This window comes from Lepidothrix coronata, unplaced genomic scaffold (assembly GCF_001604755.1).
Source record: "Lepidothrix coronata isolate B3197 unplaced genomic scaffold, Lepidothrix_coronata-1.0 Scaffold74, whole genome shotgun sequence".
NCBI classification, from domain to species: Eukaryota; Metazoa; Chordata; class Aves; order Passeriformes; family Pipridae; genus Lepidothrix; species Lepidothrix coronata.
In genome coordinates, this window is record NW_016690254.1 from 2420331 (window position 1) to 2437908 (window position 17578).

The following is a 17578-nucleotide window of genomic DNA, read 5'->3' on the forward strand; positions in this document are numbered from 1 at the left end:
GGGATTGAGAAGAACTTAACTAAGATGTTCTCCACTTAAACAAGTTCCCAGAGGAACAAAATATTTGAGAAATAAGTAATATTCATAGTGTTTCATTCACTAGAAAGAATTTAAGAGTTTTGAGTACATTAAATAAAGATTACAACTGGGGCACTGAGAAGAACTTAAAGAACTGAGGCAAAACGCATCAAACACTTTCTTGAAAATACAGATCAAGTCTACAAGTGCAGTTATACATTTTTTCTATCTCCACTAACCTCAGACACATGGACAAAACCAGTCCTGACACACTATGAAGACAAGGAGCTCAAAACACATTCTAAAAAAGACATAGGAGATACAAGGCATTACAAATTAGATGAATTCTTGCAGAGAAATGGGAAGGCAGAGCTGATTTTAAGCAACAGCTGAAAGAGTAAGTTCTTTAAACTAGTTTCCCTTATGGCCCAGCAGCACTTCACAACCTAAAGCACTCACCATTTAAAGTCACACTAACATATATCCACATCAGCTACCACTAGGTAGAGAAATTCATTCCAGAAAATCACACCAGGTGGTCTTACAACACCAATCTATCACTGTCTGCCATGGCATATCACAGCTTGGCCATTGGTCTGACCACTCACAGATGTCTCTGGATAGGACAGCAAAGGAGCTGTGAGGAAGGCTTTGGAGAGGGAGAATTTTGTGGACTCTCAGAGAGCTCCTTTTCAGAATGCCAGGCCACCAAGGGCAAACAGGAAGGCATCTTGGATAGATGCAATATTTTTCAGGGCCAGAGAGAGTCTGATGTTAAGAACTAAGAGGAAAGTGGCAGATGGGATGAGATTTCACCATGTAAATGTGGCAAAAGGCCTGCATTTGAAAAGACTTGCTCCTAAAATAACCTGTGAGGTTTGGACACAGAATTACTGTAAAATAAATAATGTCAGCATTGTGTATGATACTGTTGTTACAGCCCAAGAGATGGGCGGGAAGGCAATACCGTCTGCAACAATCCACTAAAGAAGAGATTAAAATGTTGGTGTTAAGGGAATTAGAACTCCTACTCAGATGGGCCATGACCTAGCTGACAGCTACAGAGACACTCCTGGAATCCATCGTGAAAAGATGGAAAGAAGTCTGGAATAAGCAGACAAAGCTGCAATTCATCCATGCAGACAAGAAACTGGAGAAGATGTTGAGTATGAAAAAGTAGGGATCAAAAGCCTTCTCTTAACTGGAAAGTTGGAGGATAAAGGAAGAGGATTTCCATAAAGACAAGCAGAAACAGTAAACAGAGGTGAAATATTCAAGAGAAGGTGCATAGTGACCATGTTGACAACATGTCAAAGACCAAAACTCTGGGAAATTAGAATTATTCTTAAAACTCTTGAATACTTGTCAAACATATGAAAATTCCTGGTAATGGTGTTTCTTTAGATTGGCAAAAAACCTAAATATAACTGTGACGTACAAAATCAGAGGCTACTAAATGTCCTCAATGTTGATATTTTAAAGTTTTAGTCACCTGATCATAGCATGCACGTGAGGAAATTCAGTGTCACATTAAAACCATGTGGTAGGATTGTGATTAAGCTCATCTGTCAAAAGTTTATTACTACTGGGGCCAGTGGAACTATGTAGAGGGATAAAAATTCATGAGTAGGAGTGGCTTTGCTGAGTTCAAGGCTTAATATCTCTTAATGCTCAACTTTAAAAAATGCCATGCCTGCGATCACTAGAAAATATTGCAAACATAGAAGGAGGACTAGCAACAGCAAAATCATACATAAAGCCACCAATAAAATGGCAGGTGGCTGTAATGTTAAGGACATTTCAAAAGCACCTGTCATTTAAGAAAACTGCTATGGCATAGTGAATGGACATTGCCAGTGAAAAAGGACGTCAGCTTGAAGTGCAGCTAGAAGAGAATTCAGTAAATCTATGAAATGTTTTGGTTTGTAATTTCTTTTATCTATAAAAAGAAGGAAAAAAAAAGAACTAATTTTTTTCTGACCTCACAAAACTACTGAAAGGCAACAGTAAAACCATATCTCAGAGTGCTGCCAAATGAAAGGCGTGAAAATATAAATTTTAGTGCTGTTTGTCTCAGGATTTAGACAATTTAGATGAGGAAAGAGCTATCTAAAGACAGAGATGGCTAGAGGTGGCTCTGTGAGCCAAGCAGATGAGTTCCTCAGGTTGATTTGCTCAGCCTACAGCCTCAGGCAAAGCAGGACATATGCTCAGACTCTCTGGACAGAATCCCAAATTCAGAAAAATGGTCTGATTCTCAGTAACATCTTAATTTCCTTTCCTGTCCAATTTATTTAGGGCATTCAGTAGATGACATGAATTTCTCTTCTGCAAACATGTAATCGCAAACTTTAAAATTCTTCCCTAGTTCCAAGAAAATGTCCTTAAGGAAGAAAAACATTCATCAATGGTGAATCATATGTTTGCCCCCTAAATTAAGTAACTTCTTAACTCTAAGGCACCTGAAGGGAAAATGTTTCATGCATGACCTTCAGTTGCAAAGGTTCTGTTATGCTTTAAAAGCCTTTATTTTCAGTGCCAAACTTGCAGCAGACATCTTTTTGGCCAGGGACCTTCACTGAGTCTGACTCCTGAATCGAAAGCAATGTTCAGCACTGAACAAAACAGACAGACCTCTATATCACAGCATGTAACAACATTCTCTGCTCAGAACTCAAGGTCCCTGAGAAGGTAGAAATAAAAAAAGCAAAATATTTTTTTATATCCATATCAATAGATTATGGGAATGTTCCAACTTGCCTTCAAAGTTCTGACAGTTATTCATAATAATTCCTTTGAACGTCTCCCAAATGCCCCCTGAATATCGCAAAATTAGAAGCAATATGGGACTTACTTGTCGGGGACATCCTTATGTTTATTTTTATTTGGCCTTTCTTGGTTGCAATAGATTGTCAGGCAGTAAACACTGAACTACAACATACCAGAGATCACACTGAAATATATCCTGGCAAATTTATATCAAGGGGGTACATTTGCTAGCTGTACTACTACGCATCAGGAGGAATAATTCAAATCACGCTTACTACAGTGTCAGTAGAACATGGAAAAAAATCCTATTTTAACTTCTTCAGGAAGCTGATGAATTTTCTACACCAGGTTCTGCTTTTGCAGAACAAAGCCTGGGCGATATCCAAGGGCAATGGATTTAGACATTAATCTTCAGGAAAATCTTCCCCAGGATGAATTTCTGTTTAAAAGGTGGTTTTAATTTATAATCTGTTATTCCATGGGTGTATCTACTTGGTTCTTTTCCTTGCTGTGAAATAAATCATGCTATAACATCTCAGCTACCCATACTCAGACACCAACAGCTTCAGAACTCTCTTACCCTACTCAGAAACTGAACAGATGCATCATTACAGGTCTTTTTTCACTGTATATTTATGCAATTACTGTACACAGACACTACACAGAACATACAAAAGGCAGGTAGTTTGAAGAGCACTCACCATATGTGAGAATATACAGTGGTTTTCCATTAGTATCCATAGTGGTTAGGCAAGGAGCTTTTGGTGAGATGGTCCCCCATCGCTGCAAAGCTGCTTCCAGAGAAGGAGGCCAATTTGTAACCACACCTAATTGTTCCCCACGCATAGCCAACATCTGAGCTCCTTCTGGCTTTGGCTGGTTTGGATCTGGCTGTTGAACTTATGATTATGAAAAGATACATAGTTACCATGTAAATTCTATACCTTGTGTACACCTGTGTAATCAAGAGAATAAGTTACCTTCGCAAAATATTCTGAAAACAGTGACATATTAGAAGGTATTGAGAAGCAACAGAGAAATATAACAGAATAATTAACTTTTACACAAGCCAAGCAACTAAACAGGAATGCACGTGCTTGTCCTTACAATAGCTCTACAAGCAGGGAAAAAAACTGCTGAGGCAGCATTCATATATTTATCTTCAAAATAATCAATCTTTCTTTATTCCTAAAGAGAGATGGAGAATAGTTTTTCCTGGGAAAAATGCAGTAATGAGATGAACTGCAAAACTACTGGAAAAGCGTACTTTAACAAGTAACAGATTGATTTAAGTCATGTTCTGTTACATGCTTTCTTATAAACTCTATGGAGACTATTTAAATTTCCACACCCCGGCAAATCTTAATTCTCAAAGCACTGGCCTCTTTAAAAAAAATCCATTTATTGACTTAATCCTTGTTTCTAATCTTACATTTAATTTGGTTTTTGATGCTTCACTGTAACACAGAGGATGTTTAAAACATTTAACATTGCTCCCTCACTAACAGTTTTTCTCATACTGGTGTTCAAAGGCAATGGCTGCAACCCACAGCTGAATGTTCTCAAAGCAAAGCTTCCCTCCACTCTCTTCTGTCGTTTCTTTGCAAGCAGAACCAGGACGTGAGCAAATTAGAGAGACTTTCGACTCTACAGCACTAAGTCCAAGCTCACTACAAACAGATTCCACTGAATAACAGTGCTTTTGTACTTGCCAGTACAGGGAGGGCTTAATTGGCTTTCTAGAAAGTCAGTGCAGGAGACAAACATTTTACAGTTTTAATAAGAGATCCCCAAACCTTTTGAAAAACAGTCATTTTACCTTCTAACAATTCCTCAAAGTCATCTACAAAGAACTCTCGTAATGGTGGTCGTTTGGGCCGTTTTAGTGTATTGACCAGCTGCTGAATCTTTGCTGACACTCTGCTGCTCACTGGTACTCCTGCAGGACAGGGATCAATGGAGACATCAGTTGACTGCTATGCTGAACGCCACCAGATGTTAAGTGGGGTAAGAAAGTGGTCTAGGATTGCAAGGTCACCACAACTTAGAGTTTCATGCCACACTGTGACTCAAGTATTTATTTAACATTAAAACATACAAGCAAAAAGGAACAGTGAAGCCTAATTTAAATAAAAACAGTACAACAATGTCAGAGCGAGGTTGCAAAATTAGAGGGGAAACAGCACACAGACTGAGGGAGAGAAGCACAGTGAAAAAAAGTCTCTATAGCAAACATCAGTACCCTGAGAGGACTCTCTCAGCAATGGTCAGTGAGAAGACAGGTATTGGCCTTCCCCATGATCATTGGTCATACTCACATTGTCTGACTTGACTGTAGTTCAGTGAGGAGTGTGGGTCATAGCTCTGCCCTGTCACTTATTCTGGGTTGTTCTTTACACTGTAGTGGACATCTATCCGGTACCCATCTTAAACATGGTTCACATCTTTTAATTACTTCAGCATGACCCTGTATTCTCTGAACATCCCTACTGTCAATCACCAGCCAGCAATCTCCAAAGGGAGAGTGCTTGCCCACACAGCACTTGGAAAAACATAGTTCTGAACAGGAGCATGGGGCAAGGGGCATTTTTATAATATAGTCCCATCAATCACCTCCCCCTTCCTTTTCTTGAGCCAAGTGCAATGTTTATGTCATCTATTCCTGAACTAATAGATTTCTGTCACTGCATTGCAGGAATTTCAACTTCCTACACTTCCATAAGGTTGGCTACAAAACTCTTGCTAAGTGGTGTTTAGAGCTGAAGCTACTAAGTTTACAGACGATACACTTGGTCAACAATTCCATGCTGTGCTGAAATGTTGGTTAGTAAGTTTTAGAAAAGAGGAGCAGTAAATAAGAAAGGGTTTACAAATAACTGTTTTTCAAAAAAAAAAAAACACCTCAGAGAATAAAACTTCAAACACGTCACTTTATAAGATGTAGCAATCCTAGCATGTCACATTCTTTGTCGTTTAAAAAACAGACTAGCTGTAACCAGACAGCATGATAAAAGCAAATTTATTCACTGTTTTCTTTTGCCAAACAATTTCTACAAGGAGTCAGCTATGCTGATTAAGAAATATTTCTCTATGTTGTCTTCATTGATATTAGTTTATTTTAGGACTGTAAAGGTGCTGCAACTTTTTATGTGTTTATAAGTGAAAAGTGCCCAGATAAAAAACAAACAAAACCCAAACAAAAACCAAGAGCAGACGTATACAGAAACCATTGAAAAGGTTACAATACTAAAAAAATCCAGTTTTTCTTTGTGACATACCATCCCCAGTCTCCATAAGTTCAGCGTTTCCATACTTTGGTGCCACCCGTGCCGTTGATCCTTGTGGTCTTTCTACTTGTATTGAGTGTTCTGAGGTGTAAGTGGTAACATCTGGAGGGGCAGAATGATTTTCTGTGAAAAGTAAGTTAAAAGGTTTAACCATGTACCTCTAGTGTTAAAGGGCAGAAAAACACAGGGCAGAGGAGAGGATATAATTTGATTTCTTTTTTCCAACATCTGAACAGGCATTAAACTTAATGCATAAAATGATTGTACAAAGCCATATACATACATACACAAATAAATTCAAAACTATATATAATGTATAGCATGATTTTAATAAATAAAGTTTCCACTGATTAAAAAAGGGCTATATATCTGCAATCACAGAAGTGATAGGCTAAAAAAATTATACAATTAGTTTGTAGGCTCTCCAGTGACATCTGATTTTACACTGAATTAAAGCTTGTGGACATCTGCAAATAGAAAAGACTCAGACAAATACAGTTCTGAAGGATCACTGTGTTGGTTTTTCTAAATAAAAAGAACACAGCGTGTTGTCAATCACTTGCAAGTGTCAGTGCATATCACTTTTACAACCTCTGTATTTCGAGTTAAGAAAGGAAAAAAAAATCAATCATAGCAGGGTTGGAATCCAGAAGAAAGAAATAAAATGTAAAGAAACATGAACTTTGCATTCTGCCTGGACACTTGCTTGTCTACTATTTTTAGACAAAGATATTTCAATTCTTCCGCATAACAAAGCCTTGCCTTCCAGAAGGCAAATGTGATCTGGTCTGACTCATGCCAGCACTGCTAAACAATTCCACAGAGCTAATCTTTCTCTTTCCTAGCCTGATAACTCAGCATGCTACCACAGTTTGTTTTCCCATGTTTTCAAGTCTGAGTCTGTATTATCTATGAATTTGTACTATTTTTATGAGTTTTCTCATAAATTTTTTCCAGGTTTTTATCAGCATTGGATTAGATGGAGATAAACACCATGAGCAAATAACAACTTCTCTTTCAATTGACACAAATGATCCCAAGCAGCCTCTGAGTTACAAAAGAAGGCAGGTCTTTATTCTGCTGCTGCTGAAGTAAATAGAAATGTGATCCATCTTACAATAGGGTAAGAGTCTTTAAAAATGCAAAAATTCTGGAAAAACATCATCTTGTTCCAATACTATTTTCAAGACTTGCTTTTTATTAAACCTGTCCTTTAAGCATTATGGTACCATAAGTATTACAACACCAACTTCTACAGTAAATTTAATGTCAAATGTAATTATAAAGCATTTTCATGAATCACGAACTTTGGACCACTGTAATTCCTGTGCATTCAATCCCAAATTTATGCACCATCAATACAGAAAACTAAGGTTTTTGCTACACATACAGTAAAAAGATGCTATAATAGATGCTCATCTTGCATAGACCTCATTTCGAGGTAGCATTTGACAGACAATCATCATGAAAAATTAGGATATTATATTAATGTCTGTAGACGTTGCTTAATATTTATATTCATGAACATTATCAGGACTCAGTCTTATCACCCAATCATACTATCTGTTTGAGGAAAACACAAGATGGCTTTTACTATGCAACTCAAAAACATCTTGCACTCTACAAATGTCCAGCTGAAGCTTTTGCTTTTTATCACACTCCTGTTATAACTTTACCGAAACAAACTCCTTATATTGTGCTATAAGTGACCAACTGAAGTATAATAGTTTGAATAATGAAGCTTATGTTGATAATTGTTTGAATAATGTCGTCTTTTAAAAGACATTTTGAATAATGTCTTTTAGATGTCATTATCAACTATTTTAGACAGCACAATTTTTGCTCTGTCTTACTCAGTGGCAAGAGATTTTTATATATCATGATTAAATTACTAAATAACTAAGTCAATTAAAAAAAGCTGATGTTTATCTTTTTATCCTTACTTATAATGCAGCTTTGCTATGCACACAGGAGATCATGACTAAGAAAATAATTGTCCTTAGTCAGCTATTAGTAACATGAGAAAGTATTTTTAAAGTTAGCTATAATTGTTTACATCTTTCCCGTGAAGTATTTCCATCTTTCAGACTTTACAAGGCCAAGTGAATTGGAGTTCAAGTATCTCCAGGTTTCAGCACTGAGATTAAATTATCAGAAGACACATGATCCAAGCATCGCAGAGTACAGATGCTCTTGAAACCAAATTCTTCCTCCTCACACATGGTGTGAAAGAACATAAGAAGAGTTCTGCTCTTTTGTAGAAGTGTTTCCTTTTGAACAAGCATCACTGGTACTTGAAATCAGCTAAAAGAAACTCTTTTCCCAAGGTTGCCACCACTGGCCAGCCAAAGAGTGGAGTTCTAGTACCTTGGCTGCCCATCTGCTGTTTACATTTCCATTAAGAACTTTTATCCTGCAGAAGAAGAAGATTAAGGTTTGTCTTGCTATGTTCCTTTATAGTATCTGTTTAACAGATGTCTTATCATTGCAATATCTACAGCTCTAAGTTTCATCCATTAGATTTACAAATCCTCAGTCGGTTCATGTCTCAGAGTCAGGCTTGGAGAAATGAAAATCATACAGACAAGAATTTGGTCTGAATGACATCTAAAGAAAAAGATAATTGCTATGTTATGTGAAATGTAGCCTTTTTTTGTATAGAGGAGTCAATCCAGGCTTCAACCATGGACACAATCTGTATAGAGTTGCTTGGTCTTATGTCAGGTAACTTGAAGCATTGTTTGAGGTTTAGTTAAGAATTATGATCCTGACACATCTGTTCACTAAAAAGTAGAAACTGTGACAGCTGCATGACTTCAAAGCATTTCCTCCATCAAACACACATATTTGCATCACCTCCTCTTCCCATCTCTTCCAATATTCCTGCATTAGAAGATCACAGAGAAAACAGCTGTTTCCAGTTAAGGCTCTCTTCATTTCTGCCACTGGAGTGACATCATTTACCCCATTTCATGAAAATCAGGAAGACCCAAAGCAAACCAGAGCACATTCATGTAGGGACAGAGCATGTGCATTGATAAAGCCTTACATCTGAGGAGAAACAAAGAAGTGGAGGAATACTTCCAGTGGAAGTTTGGAAGTTCACACAGGTACCACGTATTCGAAAAGTCTCCAGGAACTCGAGAAGCATCCCTGCAATACTAACTTGAAGAAAATGCAGCTTTTCCTCCCAAATAAGCTGGGTCTCCTAGTTGTTAGGGCAGGAAAATCCAGAGCCAGAGATATGGCTTTTTCCATTAGCTGGGTTTCTCTTGTAGTGATGTCCAGGTGACAGACAGTATTGTAAACTAGTCTCCTGTATTATATGTTAGAAGTCTATGTAGCCTTTAATGAGGATAGAGGCCTTCGATTTTCAAACAGAAACATATTTGAAGTATATAAAAGAAACATTAAATGCACCTGCAGGATCAAAATTTTGTAGTGAGATGATTAACTTTATATAGATTTACAGTCATAGGCAAGCACTGTGTAATTTTCACCACATGAACTTCGTGAGCTTTGAGATAGACTTTCTCTGATTTTTATATACATAGAAATCCAAACCAGGTAATACCAACAAATAAAAACTTAAAAGATCTTAGATATATATACAGTACTGACCCAAAGAAGGGTCAGAACACTAGGTATGTTTTACAGATTTCACTGGTTTAATCTCTAAATTCAAGAATTACTGAACACAATGGTGATACATATGCCAAACTAAAGATTCTCCCTGTAGCTTAATGCAGACACCTGAGCATCTTAAAGCTGAAAATAAATATTAAAATGATATCGACCCCAGATCAGAATTTTGGCCACAACAGAGCAGCAGCAGCAGTCAAATTGAATAAACAGTATAACATTAAAAGCATATAATAGCTTATGCAAATTATCAAAATGATCCACAAAGCTGAACTCTGATTATATTATAGCCAAAGCCTTTTATCAAATCCCTTCTCAGGACTGTATTAGTGTACTTAAACTGGAAAAAATCTCCCTTTGATTTTGTGATACATTCTGGAGGTCACATCCTAGTGAATATCAGAATGGAGGGGGTTTTTTGGTTATCATTAAAGGTCTTTCTTGTTGCACCCTCAATTTGTATTTATCAGAATTGTCATCTTCAGAGTATGGCAGTATGTCCTTACATATTTACAGCTGATTTCTGTCTTGCAGGCTGGTCTGTCTCTGGAGAACAACTCCCTGCACCAAAGAAACATCAAGCCATGGTAACATATGTTCTTTGTGATCAAGAACAAACCGTTTCCAGTAGTCAAGGAGCTTCAAGGAACAGGATTACTCTTCTCTCTTATATTCTCTCCTACCAAAGAGGATTATTCATCTATCATCACTGGCCCACTGCCTCTGAAAGAGCAAGGCTATCTGTGGGAATACTTCAAGTCTATTACCTCCTAGAATACATTTAAATGCAAAATCCACCTCCTCGAATTGGAAAGAAACAAAAGAGCACTTTAATTTCAAATTCTCACAGAATGCAGCTCACCCATGAAGAAATTCATCTTATACTTATCAGCTAGGTAGCTTCTCTTACATTTTCATCAATCTTAGCAACGAGTGACAGAAACCATAAGATCAGTCTCAATCTGTTAGCAGATACCATTCAAATTTTGTATCCAACTGACCTTTCCAATACTATATCACAACTGCTATCCAGCTAGAGATGCAGTTTAAGGCATCTTATTGTCAGAACAAATGAAAATATGCATATACTGAGGTAAGCTCAACTGTTAAGCTCAACTGCTTCCTTCAAAGGCAAGATCTTTTTAGTCAACAAATAAAATGAATATAAGTAGTATATATTCCCTTCTGCAGAATATTGTCATCTTAATATAGCTCTATAAATGCTGTATTATTTACCACAAACTCAGTGATTATAAAAGAAGACTTACTGTGTCAGATTTAAAATTACTGAAATGTCACATTATGAAGAAGCTATATTTAAAGACACATTAAGACTTGGTGTGTGAGTAATACAACCTTTCAGAGCTTGGGTAAATTTAATTCTCTATGCTATAATTTCCTCTAGCATTTCAAGATGAAGTCACAGAAAATAATCAAATGCAATGATTAATGTGTTCCAAAGTGTATGCCTTTCTAAAACAAGGTTCTAAGCTATTCATTTAGCATGAATTTACAAATCCAATACAAGTTCTTCCCTGACTGCAATTCAGCAGTTCCAGACCATGGTGAGAGGATTACTGAAAATACAGGTGTTATATCAAGCTATATCAAGCTATATCAAGCTAAAAACAAATGGATACAAACTACTCTTCCAGCACATAAAATCAGGAACATTTGAGGTGACTTCATGTATCTCATTACATATACTTGAAAAGGAATGATCAGTTGAGGAACAGTCACACAAAAGTGAATTCATATGTGTAGTAGAACAGTAGTGAGACTGTATTATCTGTTCCAACATAGACTCCAACAGATTTGCAGTGAGACACTCCATCAAGAACATACCAAAGCAGACACTCTGCATGATGAACAACTGAGGAGTGAAGAAAACAAGCCTTGCTTTCGATATATCTAATCAAATAGCTGCCTCATATTAATGAAAACTAATGTCAATGGCAAAATATTCAGAAATAATGTCTGTGCAGTTTCACCCTAAAGGAAAGAAAGCTTTGACTTCCTAGGATCTTTCAAAGGATATTAACAAGCTACTAATAATAACAGCTCCCTTCTCTGAAGGTATATAATGGTCTCTCCCACAGAGTATAATAGCTAGATATCCCAGTTCAAGTATTCTAGATTCAATTAAGGGCAGCAAAAATATGTTTAAGTGGACTCCTGTTATCAGAATTATCAAAAATCACTCAAGCTATGTAATGAAAGTGGTCCAGCAGTGGGAGAAGCTCATATGCAAGCAATCCCTAATGATGCATGCACTGATTTTCCTTACTGATGAATCCAACAGAGACCTTTATAGTGCTAAGTAATGGAAGTCATCCAACTGTACATTTTAAGATGTTTGGGAGACAATAGCTAGACCCTGTTTGCCACAACATAAGTTTACCCCCAAATCTAAACTGCTATTTTTTTTGCCCTCCTCAAATAGGACCATAAGACTATCTCTCTATATAACATATGTAAATAGAAAAAAGCAAAAAAGCAGTACAGAAAAGACTTTTTTAAGACTTCATTTAGCAACATCATCTGAATGTGAGAGTCAAAATTCATGCCATGGACATACTCAACATGTCTGTATACTAACCTATATGTGTTTGAGCCATAACATCAGCTAGTCTGTGTGCAGCACCACTGCCTCCACTTTGTGTCGAGGAGGAGGAAGTGGTTGATGTGGTAGAGCCGTGGATCGCTTGACTGATCCAGTGTTCCATGTTTATACTCCCCTGACTTGAGGTGGGAGTTCCCTGGGAGTCGCCCTGTACGGAGCCTTCATCTTCTGAACCAGAAGAAGTATCTAGCAATTAAAAACAGCCTGTTAACTTGCAGTGCTTTGGGGTTTTCTTAATAGAAATAAGGCATGTTCCTATTCCAAATCTAAAGAAAGTGCCATTAAGAAAATCTCAGGAAGGTGGGCAAACTTAATCAGAAAATCCATAATACTGAAAGCCCTGAAACTAAGTCAGTTGCTAACTACACACTGAGAGAATTTCCCTATTCTAAGGTCATGATCTGTATATTATTGTACAAAAAAATAAGGATAATAAAAGTCTTCCTTTATAATGTTAAGCATAGAACCTTCTGAAGATCTCCAGCTATGCATTAACAATACAGAATATACAAAATACTTTCCCAAGCTCACTCTAAAAAGTCTGTGAAATACTTTTGCAATTGTACAAGGTCCACTCCTCACTGAAACGGGAGTTCCAGCTGGATTCAGTGAGTATGGGAATGCATGAGATATGGGGTATTTTCAGTCTAGTAGATAAAAGAGAAGATAAACTTGAAAAGGAATGGCACAACTAATTGTGAAGTTGTCACATTATAGTATTAGGCAATCAGAAACTTGATAGGAATTTTGACTATCATAAAGTATGACAAGATGGTCATAGTTAGGTCCTTGTAAGACCAAAAGGACCAGTGCAAGCTAAGGTACCACCATGGGCAAAACAGTCATGTGAACTGCCCCTGCTGACTTTTCTACCATTCAGTTCACCTTCTCCTCTTCAAAAATACCTCAGAATTATGCTCAGTGTGCGTCAAATGACATTTCCATTACTATCTATGCAGACAGATTAGTAGTTCATAGCAACACAAAAAACCATTTTTAAAATTCCCATAAAAATACAGAGAGATACTCACCTGGAGGTGTGTAGGCATCCATCGATGTTTGCACCACCAATGAACGTCGTTTTGAGGGCATGGGGACTGCCATTTTCCTTTCTTTATGTTTAGCAAGGGCTGCCTGAACTGCTTCTGTGTGGACATCTGGAAGAAAAGAGATTTCAAGCCAGCGTTAGACAGGAACGAGCCGTTCCTCTGTGCCCCCAGTGCACCTGCACACAGGTTCGAGAGTGTGCCAGCCGGGCTGACAACGCACACCGAGTGAAGAAAGGCTGGGAAGGTGCGGGATCTCGGAGGAACTGCCTGAGTTCTCCTCACTGTAGGAAAAGCAGCTATAGTGAAAAATGCTGCACCAACAAACAAGCCCTCTGAGCTGTGTGATATCCCCAGAATGGTGTTGCAGTATTTGCAGAGCAGGAACATCGTTTCGCCAGAGCAAACCTCTGTTTAACCAAGAGCTGTTACTTCAGTGGAAGTGTGGTGTATCAACATTGCCCATTTTTAAAATTAATGAGGTTTACAATTTACACAAAAGTCACACAGATGAAGTGAACAAGAACATTTGCTTGAAGGGTAAGAGGTATGTGAAGTGTCACAACAAAAATGGTAACAGGTCGCCCATTCCCAAATCCTTCTCCTGCCTCTGTCACTTGGCATTATTCACAGAAAAATAACTATTACGTAGGTGGAATGAGAAGAAAAAGCATCCTGAGCACAGACCTGGTGCTTTGCAGGCAGGTGTTACACACAGCTCACACCAGCCCCCCCACAGTATCCAACAGATCTCTTCTCCTTGGGGACATAACCAGGGAATAGCTTCTTTACCTTTCAAGTGTATATATAGCTGCCTGCCTCCCAAAGCTTGAAAAAGGCCACTTATCACGTCTAAAAGAGGTGAGTGACTTTTTGATAATGACTTTGTTTTATGCAAAATTTTTTAATTACTATCATAACTACACATTGAAATAGGTCTGCCTTTAGTTTACTACCTTGTATTGTCTGTCTTGCGCACATGAGGAGACTGCATGCAAAAGACATGGCAGCCAACAGAAGTCCCTTGTGGTTGCCACATATTGACCACCTGACATCCTGCCTTTCAACCAGTTGCCACTGGTCAGCTGTAGAAAATATGGCAAGTTGGGTGCATAATTTAGCTACTCCCATTTGTGAAGTAGGAACACAGTGAACCAGGTCTAACCCAGACTGATTCCACTTCTGCTGCTGCTGAATTTGTTTGAAGACCACCCTCACAGGCTGGGTTGGCAGCAATCAGTCATTTTCCTACTCCTGTATTGATGTGGTGGCAGCTCTGAACAGGCAATGCGCCCCAAGAGAAGCAGCAGGAAAAAGAAGAGTATATATATCTTTATTTAAAGAAGTGTTGGTTAGATCAGGTCAGTGTAAGTAACTTGTGAACAACAACCTGGAAGGATGACTAGAAGCATTAGATGATAAGCTGCTGATAAGCTCCAGTGTCTCATTTTCATTAAAGGCATTCCCTATCTTCTGCCAAGGTTTAAGCTCCTCTCAGTGCAAGTACGACAGGGAAGGGTAAGTATAAGAAAAAGAGCATTATCAGCGGCTTCTATGACTTGTTCTCGTTCTTTTTTCCTTTTGTTTTAAATCATGAAGAGGATGAGCACATCAGCAAAGCAAAGCAAAGCAAGCAAACAGCAAAGCTGGAAAACCCATTTTTTAAAAGATAAAAGAGCCATGCAGCTGATGGACAAAAACTGAGGAACGCTGCAATTGTTAAGATCGCAGAACAATTTCTGTTCTGCCAAGTCATTATTTTAAAATATAAAGTTTAAGGTCTTTCTTATAAATAAAAAATGATGAAAAGTTTATGTGAGAAGAAAATAAAATATGAAAATAAACAATGTAAGTCTTTCCCTAACAGCATGTCCCCAAGATAAATTCCTACCTGCTCACTCCACACTAATATCAATAACGTTTACAGGACTGAACATGCTCACTAATAGTCTGTGTATCTTACCTATCAAAGGAGGAAATTCTTAGTTTTCCTTGAAAGGATAGCAATTAGATACCAAGCAGTAAAAAATGAGCTTTCCCTTTTAAAAAAAACAAAATCAAACAAAGAAAAAAAAACAAAACAAAAACCAAAACCAAAAACCAAAACAAAACACAAAACAAAACAAAAAACCCAAACAAACAAACAAACAAACAAAACCCCAAAACACCAAAACTCAATGCTCTTCAGCAATTTTTGGAAGAAAATAAATTTTGCTGATCAACACAGGAGAAAGTATTTGTATATTATTGTATATAGGATTGGTTTTTTACTGTAAGTGTTAGGAGGGAGAACAAATTCTTCCAAAAACTTTTAAAGGAGGACAGCTGACAGAAAATCATTAACATGCTTAGTGACAGCTGGACACTGAATCATAACTTGCGAATTCTTTGATTTCTTTTCTGATGCTGTTTTGATGCAAGAACGTAGACTCATCCGCTTAATTAAAAACACTCTGCAGGATTTTAATTTTCAAATGAGTCCACAGGAGTCCAGGAATGGAATTGTTTTCTTAGTAAAGCACATGCTTGATGTGTTTATTTGTAATGGGTTAGTGTGGAACAAATCAGACTATAGATTGCTAAAAATCCCCAAAACCAAAACCTCACAGGAAACAAAAACAATGGAAAAGATAAGAAATGCCAAATAAACAAGAGGGAAGCTGACTGAGGAGAAGGAGCATGCACACCTGCTCCCAGACCAGTCTGCAAGGTCAACTATTCAAAAGGCATTGCTCAGACTATGGTGGTTACCAAAAACAACAGGACACATGTCTAGAAAACGCTGAGGACAGATAGTCCAGAGATGGTCCAGGGATAATCCGCAAGAGGTTACAAGTTTTTAGGGGGAGAGAAGAAAAGCCAGCAGAATCAGTCAAGCTTGGATAAAAAAAATCTTTTCACAACATTCTCTCCCAGGAACAAAACCCCTGGCTAAACAAAGTGTCTCTAGGCATATAAAGAAAAGCAAAGGATTATGTAAAGAATAAGTAAAAGCCTATATAGTTTGTATGGACTTCTTTTTGAATGAAAGCCTATTGATGGGTTCTGAAGATCTTCAACCTGTTTTGACAGTCTTGTACAGAGTAGTACTTTTTAAGCTAATGAACATTTAAGCCATTCATACTTACAGACCGAGACCCCAAGTACTGAGAAATCAGAAAGGTGAAGGAAAGCCAAACTGATACTTCAGAATTACACTTGAGAACAACTCACAGGTTACAACATCTATCCTGTAACCACAGCAAGATAGAAAATGTAAGTCGGTTTGTTCCCACCAAGTATCAGCTTAAGATATGCACTTTGCATACACCTGATTTGCTTTTCTCCAGGTTTTAGCTTTGCTTTTCTGATTTATAAGCCAACTTTGCTGATGTAGTACAAGGAATGTTAACCAAAATACAGCTAATAATCTTTTATTGTACTTTCACGAAGCATGGATTGAAATCCAAACTGAAATGTACATTCCTCACCAAACTGTGTCCCTGGTGATTTGCTTCTCATCAATTTAACAGGTGTTAAAGTCTTTACCTTTATCACAGTGAAAGATGGGCTATGGTGTCCATCATATTATAGGTAACTCACTGCTTGCCCACAACGTGCCCCTAGCAGCTACTGAAAAAATACATAGAGATTTGTAACAGGAGTTCATACAATAGTAACTGGAGGCTCCTTGTTCATTAAAGGAAGGAAACTACATTTGTGATACACACCAGAACAAAGTATAACAAAGGTGCAAAGATTTATCCAGGTTCCCTCAGGACAGGAAATTGCTATCCCCCCGATTCCCATCAGCACAAAGCAGTTTGTATTCTCCACAAATTGCACACAGCATCAACAGGAACATCACATTAGAATTTCAAACAGTCTCTGGTAGGGTGATGCCCCTGTCTTGCACGTCTGACAAAAGTGTCTGAATTGCCTTCTCAATCTACCCTGGCATGCTCAGGCTAACTGAATTCATCATACTGTCATTGAGCACTGCTTTAAAACACAGACTTCTTGTTAATTTTTTCTGAAAAAATCGTTCACGTATGAAAACTTTGTCCAGAAATGCCACATATTATTTTTTGCATTAAAAAAACCCTAAAATCCCATTTCTGTCTTTTCTCATAGTGTTGCTTGCTACAATTTCTCACCTACTGTAAACTTATGATAGCGTTTCAAACACATATATACCTTCATGTAATTGCACT

The 17578-nt window shown here is 37.7% G+C and overlaps 1 protein-coding gene across 4 annotated transcripts in view; it reads right to left on the bottom strand.

Moving 5' to 3' along the window:
• The window catches only part of DIP2C (disco interacting protein 2 homolog C), a 310204-nt gene that overhangs the window by 99696 nt on the left and 192930 nt on the right, over positions 1-17578 (bottom strand). For all 4 annotated transcript variants that reach the window (XM_017819402.1, XM_017819401.1, XM_017819400.1 and 1 more), the window contains 5 exons: positions 13371-13496; positions 12316-12525; positions 6066-6197; positions 4607-4726; positions 3489-3686 (listed from right to left, as the gene is read on the bottom strand). In XM_017819402.1, coding sequence (XP_017674891.1) covers positions 3489-3686; positions 4607-4726; positions 6066-6197; positions 12316-12525; positions 13371-13496 — 786 coding nt within the window. The remainder of the gene's footprint in view (positions 1-3488; positions 3687-4606; positions 4727-6065; positions 6198-12315; positions 12526-13370; positions 13497-17578) is intronic.